This window comes from Montipora foliosa, chromosome 8 (assembly GCF_036669935.1).
Source record: "Montipora foliosa isolate CH-2021 chromosome 8, ASM3666993v2, whole genome shotgun sequence".
Lineage (NCBI taxonomy): Eukaryota > Metazoa > Cnidaria > Anthozoa > Scleractinia > Acroporidae > Montipora > Montipora foliosa.
Genome location: NC_090876.1, coordinates 49,636,896 through 49,651,895, shown reverse-complemented (window position 1 = coordinate 49,651,895; position 15,000 = coordinate 49,636,896). Strand labels below are relative to the sequence as shown.

At 40.0% G+C, this 15,000-nt stretch overlaps 2 protein-coding genes and 1 pseudogene across 3 annotated transcripts in view; 1 reads left to right on the top strand and 2 right to left on the bottom strand.

The window, feature by feature from the left end:
• Positions 1 to 2,086: 2,086 nt before the first annotated feature.
• Positions 2,087 to 5,456, bottom strand: LOC138012982 (cuticle collagen 14-like). Of its 2 annotated transcripts, none has more exons than XM_068859935.1 (4): positions 5,353 to 5,456; positions 4,768 to 4,839; positions 3,911 to 3,976; positions 2,087 to 2,907 (listed from the first exon to the last, which is right to left on the bottom strand). In XM_068859935.1, exons 2-4 carry the CDS (start codon positions 4,826 to 4,828, stop codon positions 2,450 to 2,452), a joined length of 585 nt encoding a protein of 194 aa, XP_068716036.1. In that variant the 5' UTR covers positions 4,829 to 4,839; positions 5,353 to 5,456; the 3' UTR covers positions 2,087 to 2,449. The 2 variants fall into 2 exon arrangements, with proteins under 2 accessions (XP_068716036.1, XP_068716037.1); XM_068859936.1 differs by having other exon boundaries at positions 5,382 to 5,436.
• A 494-nt stretch (positions 5,457 to 5,950) lies between these two features.
• LOC138012984 (cuticle collagen 34-like) lies at positions 5,951 to 10,753 on the top strand (annotated as a pseudogene).
• Positions 10,754 to 11,774: 1,021 nt separating this feature from the next.
• The window catches only part of LOC137968898 (pneumococcal serine-rich repeat protein-like), a 42,773-nt gene continuing 39,547 nt past the window's right edge, over positions 11,775 to 15,000 (bottom strand). Inside the window, exons 14-15 of the mRNA XM_068815367.1 lie at positions 14,241 to 14,302; positions 11,775 to 12,562 (exon numbers count right to left, since the gene is read on the bottom strand). Of these exons, the coding sequence (XP_068671468.1) occupies positions 14,264 to 14,302 (39 nt within the window). The 3' untranslated portion in view covers positions 11,775 to 12,562; positions 14,241 to 14,263. The remainder of the gene's footprint in view (positions 12,563 to 14,240; positions 14,303 to 15,000) is intronic.

Genomic DNA, 15,000 nt, shown 5'->3' with positions numbered 1-15,000 from the left:
AAATTCAGTCCCAAACAAAAGATATCATCTCGAGGGGAAATAAACTCATACAAATCCCCAGAGCCTCAAGATGATGTCTTTTGTTTAGGACTAAATTTTAATCTATCGAAATCGGTCTATTGGTACGGACGAATTTGAAGTAAAGAGACTGAAAAGGAAAGATGCACTGTTGTATGTCCACGTTGTCGTCCAAACCTTAAAATTGGCCATTAAACACTTAATGACTGGTCCCTCGGGGAACAGTTCATTTTGTTTCCCGAGAATCTCAATGTTTCCCCGAGGCGCAGGGAAACATTGAAATTCTCGGGAAACAAAATGAACTGTTCCCCGAGGGACCAGTCATTAAGTGATTTGTTATATAGCACAAAAAGAAAAACATGCAATGGCAACAACGGCGGGTCGTCGGTCAACATTCGCGGGTAACCAGTGCACTGTTACCCTCTGACGTCATAGATTTTGCACTGTTGCCCGCTCAGAGACTTTTGGCGGAAAACAGTTTTATTGTTAGATGTCATGTGACCTCGAAGTAACCAATGAGAGCGCCGGTTGTTGGGGGAAAACATTTGGCTATATAACAATTCAAGTTGTTGTTTTGACGAATACGGGAAAGAAATGTACAAAATGCGTGCCGCACGTGCAGCACGATCACTTTTATCCTTTTAACCAATAATATCACTGCTTTTTAGCATTATCGTTGCCGTAGCCGTCTTCGTGTCTTAAAGGGGCAGTGTCATGGATTGTTAGTAAAAATTTGGAAAGCAAAGGAGATCTGTTTACCTATGGCAAATGAAACTTAATAGCCAAAGTTTCTTCAAAAAGGCTATTTTAGCTCACAGAAACCATTCTTAAGTGTTTTTAGTTACGCACAGCCAAGATTAAAATGAATGCCAACTTGAAAACGTCGGGCCGACGATTTCCTAATCTCCTCTTGCACCTCAGATGAACTCCGTAATAACTGAGTGTGGCTCATTTTCTTTTAAAAATTAATCGATTTTTATCTCACTGCGGTGATCCAGAAGCAACTTAAGAATGAAAAGGTCATTGAAAATTGATTTAGTAATTTTATGGACGAAATAAAAGGGATAATTCCCCCATGGTACGATTATCAGTGACAAACGACACACTCGGCTATCGGCTGGTGTCCCACCTCTTTGTTCTTACCATATTTTCAACATTTTGACGTCATCTGCGATCTCTTTAACAATTTTACAAAGTAGTCAGCTACTTTGACAATGTTATGACGAAATTCGTCAACAGCACAGACGCACGAAAACCTGACAACAATATGTTAAATAGATTCCATGCTTCTGTGTTCAGTAATCACAGATGACGTCAAAATGTGGTAAGAACAATCGCCTCGTGTGTAACTGATGTTCTTACCACATTTTTACTGAATGACGTATGGCAACATGGAACCCCAGTATTTGTTAAATAGAAACAATCATTCTGCATTCTCTACAAATGCGTCATACAATTTGGTTCGATTCGTTGACAACGACGTGAAAATTTCATATTTGTGGTTATGTGGAAGCGTTTCGGCTTCATGATATCCTTTAATTCTCTATCTGAAAATCCACACCGTTCCTACCAAATATTTATCCGGCTGAGAATATGGTACACAAGTTCGAATGTCTTGGAACAACGACTATGAGGTGAAGCTGTATTTTTAGTGAATGGTCTCGCCGCCTTCATTGTCTTTCTTGCCCACTGTAAGAAACGCGACGACGGCTAACGAGAATGAAAACGTCAAAAATCTATGAAATAACGACCGCACAACTCTAAAAAAGGAACTGGTCTGCTCATTTAATGAGCAAAACCAACAGCTCTGCACGCTTTGCAAGTGCTTTTTCCATTTTTTAAATTCCCTTGCTTTGATCAGTTGAAAGAACGAGATGAATTGACTTTTTGGAGCCGCCAGTGTATGACACTGATTTTTCAATTCTCTCGGCCCTTCATTCACTCTTCCCGCGTTCTTGGCGGTTTAATTCATAGACAGTTGACGTAGATTTTAAATCCAGAAAGACTTGAAACAATTCCTTTATGATAGCAATAAAGCGAACGTTTATTTTGGAATTACTTTCTCGAGGTAGCACCTTGTTGCAATCGATCTGCACTTCTGGCACCCAATTCACCGATTTCTGGAAAAGGGCAACGTGTTACGGTGCTGAGACAGGAAAAAAAGGGTTGTGACAAGATAAAACAATTCATAACACGTTTTTACAGAAATATAATTTATTCAGTGTATCTATTGGAAAACAAGGCATCCTGTAAAAAAGTTCCTGGGCCGTGGAATCACCAGCCGTCTTCGTTTGTCTTTTTGCAGCAAAACTGTCTCAGTATGTTTGAGGAACTTCCTTTCAAAACAAGGTAATTAGATTTTTAGAACAACTTCTTTTCACCATAGCTCTTCTTCCGATGATAATTCAGGATTCGGGATTTTCTCGGCGTTTCATTTCTTTCCCGGTGGACAACATGTGGGTGCACATGAAGGAGCACAAACTGGCATTGGGGGAGGAGGTGGTGGGGGAGGAAGAACCACTGGTGGAGGGGGTGGTGTACAACACTGTTGAGGACAGATTCTCATACAGTAGTGAATACACACGGGCGGGCAAGGTGGGGGCGGAGGTGCTGGGAGACCAGGGCATCCTGGGGCTCCCATCGGACCCATGGGTCCCATACAACCGGGAAGACCTGGGGGTCCAAGACAGCCTGGGCCTCCAGGAGGTCCCATGCAGCCAGGAGGGCCAGGAGGACCCGGGATGGGACAAGGTGGAGGGCATGGTGGTGGTGGTGGTGGTGGTGGTGGTGGGGGTGGGGGTGGGGCACAGCATGATGGCGTACAGGCTGGAGCACACATCGCCGGACATCCAGGGACACAAGGAAATGCATTACGCTTCTCCACTTTCTCTGTGTTAAAAAACAGAATACATCCACAAAACGGTATTAATGATGATAATAAAAAAAGTAAAAGCCAGTTTCCACTCAGCTCACCGTCACAGGACTCGATTTTTTTTTGGGCTCCTTTTCAAATTCTCAATTTGACTCAGGTGATCCTTCTCTTAGAAAATCATTACATATAATCGACAGCTCAAACATACGGCATGTCATCTACTCTCAGCGATCATGCTTTTACCACTTACTGAATATACGTACAGCCAAGATAAGATAGCGAATCCCCGTGCTCCATGATAATTCTTTGAAATCTGTTTTTAGATCACGCCCGTGCTGACAAGGTTCTTTTCGTCTGTTTTTACCATGACCGCGCGGTCCACTTTCACACTAACTGACCAATAAGGTGACGTCTTTCAAATAACCACGCAATAGAGCGGTTTTCAATGGCCTGTCGAAAGTAATTAGCGAATTGCTTTGGTTTATGATTACTTCACTCAGTGATTGGTTCAAAGTTCTCGCGCCACTTTTGCAAACCAATTGTGGCTCGCGCGTGCACATTTTCCCGCGCTTTGCGTCGGCTACGTGTAATTACTTCGAGTTTTGATTGGTTTACTGGATTGTCTCCGTCCTTTTTGATTGGCCAAAGTAAGTAGTTTTGTTTTGGTTTTACGAGACTGGATTGAAACTCGCTCTGTGACACGGAACTAATAATAGATTTCAAACAGTTTTCAGCGGAACAGGATTCGCTCTCTTACCTCATTCTCTCTTGATACAGCAAAAACGAGCACAATAGCTCAGCGGTAGAGTCGTGCGAAGTGCATGCGCAATCCCACTGCATCAAAGCTTGGATTTTTTTCCCGACTTCATCGTAACTGCTTAAGTTGCATCCTAAGTTAACCGCTGTAATCTTCTCTTGGAAAATTATTTCATATCCCGGCGCAATTCAATGTAATCGTTATTAAAAATATATAGCGCTGAGAAAAGGAAAAACCACATGTAAATTCCAACAATGTGTCACCTGGCTCATAGTCCACTTCTCTTGTTATCTTTATGATTTTTCCATGGTGAAGGTATGCTTCTGTCACTGAAAAGTAATAATTAACAACTATGTGGCTAGCGGTGGATATTTACCGAGCCGCGAAGCGGCGAGGTAAATATCCAACGTTAATATACAGCACAAAAAATTAATTTGGATGTTTTCTTCACTTGTGTATATATACTACATATACTAATGACAGTTATCACTTTCAATGGTTCAGCTAACTCGAAGGAACTGAACAACCCATCACGACAGGGGCGGATCTAGGAGAAGGGTGCAGGAGTGCGTGATCTGAAGACTGAAGACTAGATCGATGGTTGATATTCCTACCTGAATTGATTTAAGTTTCAAGACAAAAAAGCATTTCTAGTTAATTTCAATATATTTTGTTCAGGCCGCAAAACGACAGGGAAGTGAAACTCTTAATTTCTCTCTGGTCGATGGTAGTATACCTTTGTTTAAATAAATTGTCACCGAAAGCTTTAAGATGATAAGGAATCTTAAAAATATTTCACAAAGTAACTAATGGTGTTCGAAATACTTGTCTCTTTGTATCTGTTACAAGAAAAGTAACCAACAAAAAAATCGTAAAGTATTTTTTAAAATACCCAGACCACCGGGATTTTAAAATTTTCGACTCTCTTCTTTATAACGATATCATTGCAACTTCAACCTTTTATTCACGACAAATTTGACAGAAAGTTTTACACATCGCCACTGTTCTAGCGGGACGGGTCCTCTCATTGTTCGGTTAATGTACGGCTCGAAATTGCTCTTGTTAATTATCTTTGGGATAAAAAAAATAAACGAAGATAAATAAATAAACGTTAAATTACCTTTTCTAGCTTCCAGCGAAGCAATAAAGAGGAAAACGATGCCAAGGGTTAATCTTAACATGACCCGACTTTCTGTGAGGAAGAAAAACAACCACTCCAGTCAAATGAACCTTACAATACCTGCCAAAGTTCTGTTACTCTTCAATAACTAAACTATTCACGGTTGCTTAATTGACCATTTAGAAATGCATCAATGCATCGCGAAAAAATAATGATTTTAATAAGTTGCTCCAAAAAGTTTGGGCTTTTTAGAGACCTCCTAGCTTGAATTGTAGCCTTTGAGTTAAGCCTTTGATCACAGCAATTTTTTTAAATGGACGTTTTGTTGCAAAATGCAGACTATTTGAAACTTTTTCGAGTCCATTAAAAGGTTCGCGCTTCAGTTGTTAAGAGCTGCCATTATCCACTAGAAGAGAGATATCACCTGTTACGTTCATGCAAAAAATATAAATAAAACACACTCGCATTTGAGTTAAAGAAACACTAAGCTAGAAAAATATCACTGATTTCACCCTCTTTAACGTTTCACTAATCGGTTAACCGCACCGAAGAAAGGCATGGGTTTTGCTGTACACCTGGGTTTACCTTAACTTGGCTTCTTTCGCTTGACGTACCGTACAATGTCAAAAGGTCAATAATTATTGCAACTTCTATACCGGCAGACTTGGAAAATCTGTTTTCTGATATGTCTAACCAGACCTGCGCGAGTAGAGGGTATTACATCATCTCTGAAACCATCGTCTTTGTGATTCAACTTGTTTCTTTATATATACTGAAAGCAACCACGAAAATACGCCAAGGAAAAACAACCTTTTTCGAGGGACAAAAAGTTGTCGCAATTTTTTATTTTAAATTAAGTTGATACGACAAATATATTGGTACTCGGGATTAAAGTTTGGTCGAATGAAGAATTTACGCCCTGCAAGGAAACGTCGTGTAGTCAACTTGTGGTCACTTACATCACCTCTACGTATCAGTATCAGCTGAGTTATCATTTTTTTATTCGTGAGTGTCAAACAAGGAAACTTATTTGACAGAAGTGGACATCTTTTCGCTTGTGGCATACGTGTTTAGTAATCTTCTTTTAAACTGTTTATCCATGCGATAAATTTAGCCGACAGAACATTAAGTAATTCTGAGGAAAACATGATATGAATAATTCATTTGTGAACTAAAAATAAGAACAAAAGTAAGGTCGAATTTTGAAGTTAGCGATCTTAAATTCAGTTTTTCCTTCAGGGGACACAGGATTAGCTGAACTATCCAGGTAGGAGTAAGGTATGAATTAAGCACAGTATATATGACCATGCGAAACTGAAATCTCATGCGGTGAAAACCTGTATTGTTTTAGCTTAAACTTGCTTAGTTCGAATAAACACATAGTCAAATTTAAAAACATTTTTACCAAAATAAAGCAAAGATCCCGTTTTATGATCTCGCTTAACGACCAGAAATAACAAAATTATTTCCCTAATGGAAATGACCGTTCGGTTAATATGTTGAGAGCTTTTGTTTGTTGGATGGTCTAATTAAAAAAGAAATGATTTGATTTTTGGTGATGTGATTTTGTCAAAAAGCAGTAACTTGAATCAGTCAATTAACGAATTTAACAAGGGGACAATTACTGAATGTCGTGTTTGCAATTGCTTGTGCATCATAATTCTGAGTTACCGCTCGGCTAATAGATTCAGTAACGGTCTGTGGTTGATTTATGTCTACTAATTCCACGTTGAGATTCAGGAGAACTACGTCTATTAACAGTAGAAAAGACAAATCATGTTTCACCCAGCAAAAGCTCAGTCTATTGATTGAAGCTGACCTCTACCCATACGCGAATGGTAGGAATCCGGCAGTGAATGGAAACCAGTTTTAAAGAGCGGCGTTCGACTTAGTGGGAAGCCTTTGACCAATCACAAGGCATGCAGATAATTGAATGAGCCAATAACCGCAAAGCACTGATAAAGCCGGCGATGTCCCTATTGAAGCAAGGGAAAAGGCGAGCGCAACATTTCCCGGCAAATCACCAAGCTTAATACAAAAGAAAATACAATCACAAAACTACTTAAGATACGAAATGAAAATTCCTCTTACCTCATATTAATGCATTCAATTTTCATTTGTTTCCGTTCACTAAGTTTGAGCGGAGCCAGTAATGAATCCTATTTGCGAATCAATATGCTTTATTATTGCTTTTAGACATGAATTTAAGACTTGTGCTCGCAACATGTCTTGTATCTTTAGCAAGCGGCAAGTCATTAGGTAAGTCACAGGTTATTTATTCTTTAAAAAAATTCAGAAACTGACATTCAAGCTCTTTCCACTTGAAATCTGCAAGCAAATTCAAGCAAAAAGACACGTAATTCGGGCATATTTTGACAATTGTTGTATAAATGAAATAAATATATATATATATTATTAGATGTTTTGGTGTGTAGTATCGCTGAGTATTTTTACGAGTTGTGCTGTATTTGACAAGCCCGCTAGGGCGAATGAAAATACGGAGCGATACTACACACTCATTTTTAGCAACCAAGAAAGTGTGACCGATCTCGGGTAACGTCAGCATTTAAACCAGTCAAACTGGTTCTCTATTGTACAATAACCAACTGTACAATATTGTGGATTATTATCCAACTGTATTAGTTATTGTACAGAAAACGCGCGAAACGAGTAAAATATTCCACGATATTGTACAGTTATAGTTACAGTTACATATGAAGACTTTCAGTCCTGCTGGGTAAGCGACGAGTTTGACAGAACGGGCATGTATTATCGTGTGGTTTTCGTGTTGGTATTTGATAGACCTTGATGACCTTCAGGTTATTTTAACGAGTGATCGATAAGATATCTGACATTTTCTTAAGGATCAAGAGTTCATTACCCAAGAGTAATAATCTGGTTTCAGGTTTATCTCCATCAACGCGTCAGAAACATGTCTATTTTTTGAGGTATGTCCAGGTTTGACGCTAATTAGATGCACGCGGATTTCAATAAGCGTCACGAAGTGTCCCCTTGCTCTTCTACATCACTTGTGTCTCAGAATACAGACAATTTATGTCACAAAGTGTCCCCCAAATGCTGCTCTTTAAGTGAAGATTAACTGCTGCATTTACCCAAAGCTAAAAATAACGCTAACCTTTACCCTTACCTTATTGTTGAAAATAGGTAGCAAATGCTTAGACTTAAAGGGACACTTTGTGTTGGATGTCAAAATTGGGCATGCATCTAATTAGGATCAAACCTGGACATAGGTGTTAAGATTGTCTGTGTATTGTTTTTGCATTATAATGAGCATTCACACTTAAATGATATGGAAATACATGGAACACAACGTTTTATTCCTAAAGGGTTTGAACCGGGTACATGATGTAGCAGCTCTCGTAACGTATAATGTGATTGACTCGCTATCCTAGCCAAAAAATAAAAGACTTAACAAGTGAAACAATGACTTAGACTTAAAAACAATAGAATCTGCTTACAATACTAAACAATGGCAGGTTACGAGAGCTGCTACACTACTGACAACATTAGCTGTGGTTACACACCTTGGGTTTGGGAGGATAAATGGCTAAGGTTTGGTTCAGCTCAGGTTTCATGTTACCCTGACTCTCCTCAGGGTAAAATATAATTAGATATGAGTTCACTGACCTTGCAAATTAGTTGCATGTGCTTTATGATTGGCCAAGCCACCTCAGGGAGCAGATAAACCATACTTTTCAGTTCAGGAACTGTCATGGGAAGTTCTTTTAATTGTTCTTTTTGATGTATCCGTGGAAACAACTCTAGGGCAGCTTCGGTCTAGGGTTTACACACAAAAACGTCCTTGCCCGTGGGCAAACGCTATTTACCCATGGGTAAAAGGGCTGGTGTAATAACCACAACTATTGAGTTGGCCAATTTGGCTGTTGCTTATTTTCCCACAGAATTTGATTTAAGAATAGACACTGTTCTGACGCTGATTGGGGGAGGGGACAAAGCCAATTTGGGTAAATGCAGGAGCCAATGACCATGACATGTCACGGCATTTTTAAAGACCGATCTATTTTTAGCCTACTTTGTCAGCAAGAAACAATGTTACAGTTCGATTCGGTTACTCTATGACGTCAAGTTATCTTCTTGTGATTGGTCATCGGGCTCCTGCGGGAGTCTCATTCGCGGGAAATTCAATCTAAGGTTAAAAAAGCCGTGACAGGAGTATTGGGCTTTTGTTTTCTCCCAGTAATGGGCTCCTAGTAAATGTTACCCTTGGACGATGGACTCTTCCTAGATTCAATGATGTTGAAGTAATATTCAAAAACGAGTGCGAGTGCTTCATCGGATTTCCAAACGCAAGAAAACATTTGAATCCAGTGAAGCACGACGTATGTACAAGTTTTTGAAATTACTTCTCCAACAAAAAAAATTACATATTTTGTACACCTTGTGGTTGCTCAGAAGCATGTGAAAGCTGTGAGTAAGCACTTGTTGCCGTGTGGGAATGAGAAGATTTAGCCTGCCCCCTAAGAGCTGGAGGAAGATTATTGTATGACCAGTGCTGTTCCGAAGTCTACCTATCATTATAAAAACAAAGGTGCAGCTCGTATTTTCGACGATTGGGTCAAAGTTCGAGCTCCGATAGGAGGCATTTTGTTTTTGTTTTTTTAATTAATTGATTTCAAAACACGTGTTTGAAATTATTGATTTCAAACCCCATGTGTTTGAAAATTAGTAAATCAACAAGTAGTATTTCATTGGGTTTCAAACTCGTCCGCGTAAAAATGTAAATGTAAATGTAAATGCTTTGTTTATAGTGGAAGTGCACTTAGCTATCAAGCTAGTTTACTGGCACCCCACTTTTTAATGATCTGAAAGAAACACGTAACTTAACAGAAACATGATTAAGAACCCCAAATGGTAGGAGGCAATCAGTTGGTTATTTACGAAGAGTGGTAGAGTTGAATCCGGGACAACCGGAAACAAATTCAAACCAGAGGTTAGAACGGGATTTGAACCCAGGCGAACCGAATGCAAATCCAACGCCCTAACCACTGCACCACGCGGCCTCCCGAGAATGGATTATTTATGAGTTGAGAGTGGGAAGAAGAGCAAGGGGACAGTTTAGTGACGCTTATTGAAATCCCCGGGCATCTAATTAGGGTCACTCCTGGACACATCTGAAAATCCACAAAGTTTCTTTTATTACTGGCAAACTCAAACTCAGTCCTAAGTTTGCCGCCAACGCGATGCTACTGAAATCTCTCAATTGCTGAGTTTCTATTAGCTTCTCATTTTCCGTGACAAATACATCTGGTATTCAATATGTTACATTTGCCTGATTCTCTGTATCGTTCCGTTTTGCTTTTTCTTTGTTTTAGAGAAAAAGGAAAAGCGTGATGCTAGTCCTTGTGGGTATGGATGCCCAGCCATTTGCGCTCCATCTTGTGAGCCAGACTGCTGTGAGCCACAACCTCCACCGCCGCCGCCCACCCTGTCCCGTACCCGTACCCGTGCCCGTGCCCGTACCACAACCAATACCTTGCCCACAGCCAGGACCCCCCGGACAACCTGGATGCTCGGGACCACCTGGAATGCCCGGTTGCCGTGGACTTCCCGGATCACCCGGATGTATGGGACCTATGGGACCGATAGGACCTCCTGGAGCACCCGGCTGTCCTGGTCTTCCAGCTCCTCCTCCACCGCCATGTCCACCGATCTGTATTCAACACTGTATGAAGATCTGTCCTCAGCCATGCTGTGCACCACCACCACCACCCCCTATGTATATCCCTCCCCCTCCTCCTCCACCACCACCTCCCATTCCCATGCCGGTGTGTTCTCCCTCGTGTGCCCCCGCGTGTTGCAAATCAATACTTCATTAATTAGACTCGCTTTATAGGTAAAATTTAAATTTGTTTAAAGAGACAGAGTTTCCTGGGAATTAAGGCTGTTATTTCCATTCATGAGGAAACCGAAGTAGGAAAATAAAATTAATGTTGATTTTCACTAACGCGTGTCTACAGTGTCATGTTTTATTTCAATGGAGTGTTTTCAATTAACGTCATGGCTGCACCTATTCTTGGGTTCACTCCCGTGATCAACAGCCATGTTTTTCAAAGAAAACAAAAGAAGACGCTAGCATAATAATAGCTTTCAATTCCCGGAGGATTGGATCGGGACACCAACATGGCCGCCATTTCATTGTTTGGGGACACCAACATGGCGGCCGTGACGTCATGTGAAATCCAAGAATAGAACGTTTTCACATTGCGACACGGCGTCACGTTGGTGTTCCAAAACAAAGAAATGGCGGCCATGATGGTGTACCAAACTAATCCTCCGGGAATTGAACTCTATCTTTATGCAAATACTTTCTTTTGTTTCAGTAATCAAATAGACCTCTTTCATAATGGCGGCCAAATAAAAGATTCTTCTGTTTTAATGCTACGACGAGCAAATTTCAAGAGAATTTTTGTTTCAAAATGAGGGCAGTAGGTCTAATCAACATAAATACAAAAGATTGTAAATGTGGTCGTCATTTATGAAGGTGATCTATATGGCTGCTGGTCACGTGAGTGAAAACGCTTAAAACCAAGACGACTAGAAAAGAAAGGGAAAAAAAGACGAGTAGGCCTTTTTTGCACTAATCTTGGGCAAATATTTTCTTGTTTTTTCTACTTGCGCAGGAGACAGTTCACTGTTAGGCATATCTCGACCCCAGAGCTCTTCCCTTGCCTTGCCTGAGCGAGAGTAGAGCTCTGGGGAGCCCCGAAGCAAAGTGTCTTCTCATTGGTTTTCGTGAAGAACAATCAAAAGCGTCTCTAATTGGTGCATTCATGTTAGCGCGAGGAGTGAGCAAGCGCCGTAAGGTTCCAATAGCCAGTTTTTGGCTATAGGAACCCTACTGCGTATGTTCTCCTGCATAGAGTTTCCCCAGAGCCTTGGGTCGATCCAAGGCTCTGGTGACGAGAATGTGTTAGGGCCTGGTAACTCCTGAGCAACCACTGCTTCACTTAAAATAAAAACACAGAAACAATCATAGTAATATTTTAATCAAAAAAGCAACGTTTATAAATGTGTTATCAAAGTAGGAAGTTTAGCAAAATGTTATTGTAATTGCAAGAGAAAAATTAATCAATTCCCTTGAGACAATAATTATTTTTAATTACCCTATTTTTACACAGTAGCGTTTTCACATGACGTCACGGCGGTCATGTTGTTGTTCCAAAACAAAGAAATGGCGGCCATGATGGTGTACCAAACTAATCCTCCGGGAACTGAGCTCTATTTTTATGTAAATGCTTCCTTTTGTTTCAGTAATCCAATATGGCTGCTGATCAGTTGAGTGAAAACGCTCTATAGCACAATACAATTCTAAGTTATTTACTCCACACGGCGTCACGAACAACAGCCATGTTGGAGGACTAAAATATTGTGAAAAATTTTCCTTTTGTTTTAGTACGCAAATATAGCAGCTGGTCTCAAGAGCGAAAACACTCTATAACCGTACAAAAATAAAGTCGTCTAACCATTTTTAACAATTCTTATTCTAATTCTAATAAGTAAATAGATACCAGTTTAACAAGCGGCAAATAACCTCATCTAAGAATGACAATCTTCTGCCTTCCCTGGCGCCCGCCAAATTTGAAAGTCAAAATAAACGATTTTGAAATTCAGTTTTTAAAACAAATTTCGAACAAATTTGTTTGGAAACATAACTTCCTTCCGTTTAAACTGATTGTGTAGTAAGAGTGGAGGATCCCTTTGAGAATTGGAATTCTGCGTTGTCCTTGGTGACCGGTTATCGAGTATCTGGAACCTGAAATAAAAGCAAAACTAAAGCCTTGAAATCAAATTACACAGTTTTTGAAGCGCGTTTCGTTAATAACGATAGACCTTATATATTCACGATAGCTGCCATGTTTGTTTTCAAATTGTCATGCAAATTAGCCATGTGTTATGCTGGGGGGCAAACATTGGAAAAAAGGCAAATTGCGGAAAATCGGGTCGTCGAAATATTGAAATAACATTGCTAAAAGTTCACATTAGTATTAAGAATTAAGTACGTTATATAATAATTTTATATCTTTGGATTGCCTTTGACAGCCAGTTTGACTTTCTACTTCGTTAGCTGCTCATTTTTCACTAAAAAACGTCCAAGTAACTTGTGTAATCATTCTATTTTATTGCTTAGGTGATAAACATTCAATGAACGTGAAACAAATCATCTGTGTGGCTAAGATGTTTGTTATAACCTCTCGAACCATGTGTTGTTTTCCCCCTCGGAAGCGTGTAGCTAATTTGCATGATAATAGAAAATCCAACATGGCGGCCATCGTGAATAAGGTCTATTACTGGAGTTTAAGAAACGACCATAGCTATACGGCGAAAAAACAGTCACTTCAAAATTACAACCGTTCTCGTTGTACAATACTGGTAAAGTATCTTATCACTGAGTTCGTGCGAGTGGTTTTGAACAAAAGACAGAAGATGAACGATTCACTGTTGTATGCACACGATGTTGTCAAAAAAGTTCAAGTTGTTGTTTTGTGGAGTACGCCAAAGAATGTACAAAAATACGGGCCATACACGCAGCACGATTATATTTCATCTTTCGGCCAATAATAGAGAGATTTAGCATCACGACAAAATTCCTCTTGCCGTTTCGCATTTCACGTAAAATGGAGTGAAACTTGTGACTTAAGACTCGCGTCACCCACGGCACCGGCAACTCGGACTAAACACTGTCAATCTCGAGTATTTAGTTAACAAGAAACGAAAACAAAAACTCGGAGTCTTTTATAACATTTTTTTGTAGAAAAAGGCGCTATAGTAAAATGAAAATCCTTTCCTGTCAAATTTTGCGAGTTCCAATGAAGCTGTTTCGTGAGTCATCGGAGTCTGCACTCAACGTGAGTTCATGAAGAGATTTTCGGTAAGGAGTGAGATATGAACGATCTAAAGCCATGAAACCAAATTTTTCCTTGTTTGACTTACTGGAAAATGGTTTTGGGGTTCTTTTTTCAGTAAACAACTTGTTATGTACGAGAAAAACGAGAAGAGAATTCCGCGTCTACAGCAAACTCAAAAATACCTACTTTCACGTAGCCTGAACGGCAACCGGCAAACGCGAAAAATGGCGGGAAAGTCATAATCACGTGGTCACTTTAGCAGATCGCGTTTCACGTGAACAGGATGCTATATCTCTCTAATTCTTGGATTTCACATGACGTCACGGCCGCCATGTTGGTGTCCCCAAACAATGAAATGGCGGCCATGTTGGTGTCCTGATCCAATCCTCCGGGAATTGAAAGCTATTATTATGCTAACGTCTTGTTTTGTTTTCGTTGAAAAACATGGCTGTTGATCACGTGAGTGAAACCCAAGAATATCACTGCTTTCTGGCGTTATCTTTGCCGTAGCCGTCGTCGTTTGTTAACCTCCCCATTACAATCGGAGAAACAGTAGAAGCATTAGTGAAAGGCCGTTTAACTTACTTGATGTTTCTGATTATAAGCGGTTAGCATGTGCTCGACGCTGGTTGATGCTCCCAGGATTTCTGGATTAGCAAAGCAACAGAAAAAAAAGGGTGCAATAGTTTTGTGATATTTTATGCAAAATACATAATAAAACCTGAAACCTGAAACCTGAAACCTGTGCAAATCACAAAAACACTTGCCTCTGAGCAAGGAATAGGGAAATCTTTGTTTGCCTCATTAGCATAAGTGCATCGTTTGCAGACAGGAGCCCATGAGTAGGAGCTTGCCTCCCCCATACAAGCCCTATGAGTCAACCTTTGCTCGTATCTTTCTATTTTTAGAACGCCACGAGTTCTACGGCTCTGCACACACTGTTTAGAATGGCCAATCAGAGTAAAGTTATTGTGGAACAAAGACAAAAATAGCAAAAACAATGTATGCAAATTGTGCAAATTGATGTAAATTGTTGTAAATGTGAGTTTCCCGCTGAAGGATTAGTTCTAAAAATAGAAAGATACGCGCAAAGGTTGACTCAAGGATATAATGCATTGGGAGGCTCCTAGTAATGGGCTCCTGTTGCAGATCTATCTGCCAAAAAAATCATTACTGAATAATGAAAGTCCATTGCATAATGAGCTATTTCTGAAAGTTTGAGCGCAATTTACCGGATAATCTCTGAGTAATGACGCTTTGAAAAGTTAAAATTTTACAAAGAATATATGAGCTCATTAGCGCTTTTTCCATACAAGAATTTATTAGTGTTTGATGGCTCTGAATA

What these genes read in the sequence shown, in the direction of transcription:
- LOC138012982 (XM_068859935.1), bottom strand. Translation starts at nt 4,828, where the DNA reads ATGTTAAGATTAACCCTTGGCATCGTTTTCCTCTTTATTGCTTCGCTG. An exon ending in TTCGCTGGAAGCTAGAAAAG is followed by an intron (nt 3,977 to 4,767) that starts GTAATTTAACGT and finishes ATTACTTTTCAG; the next exon opens with TGACAGAAGCATACCTTCAC. An exon ending in AGAAGTGGACTATGAGCCAG is followed by an intron (nt 2,908 to 3,910) that starts GTGACACATTGT and finishes TTTTTAACACAG; the next exon opens with AGAAAGTGGAGAAGCGTAAT.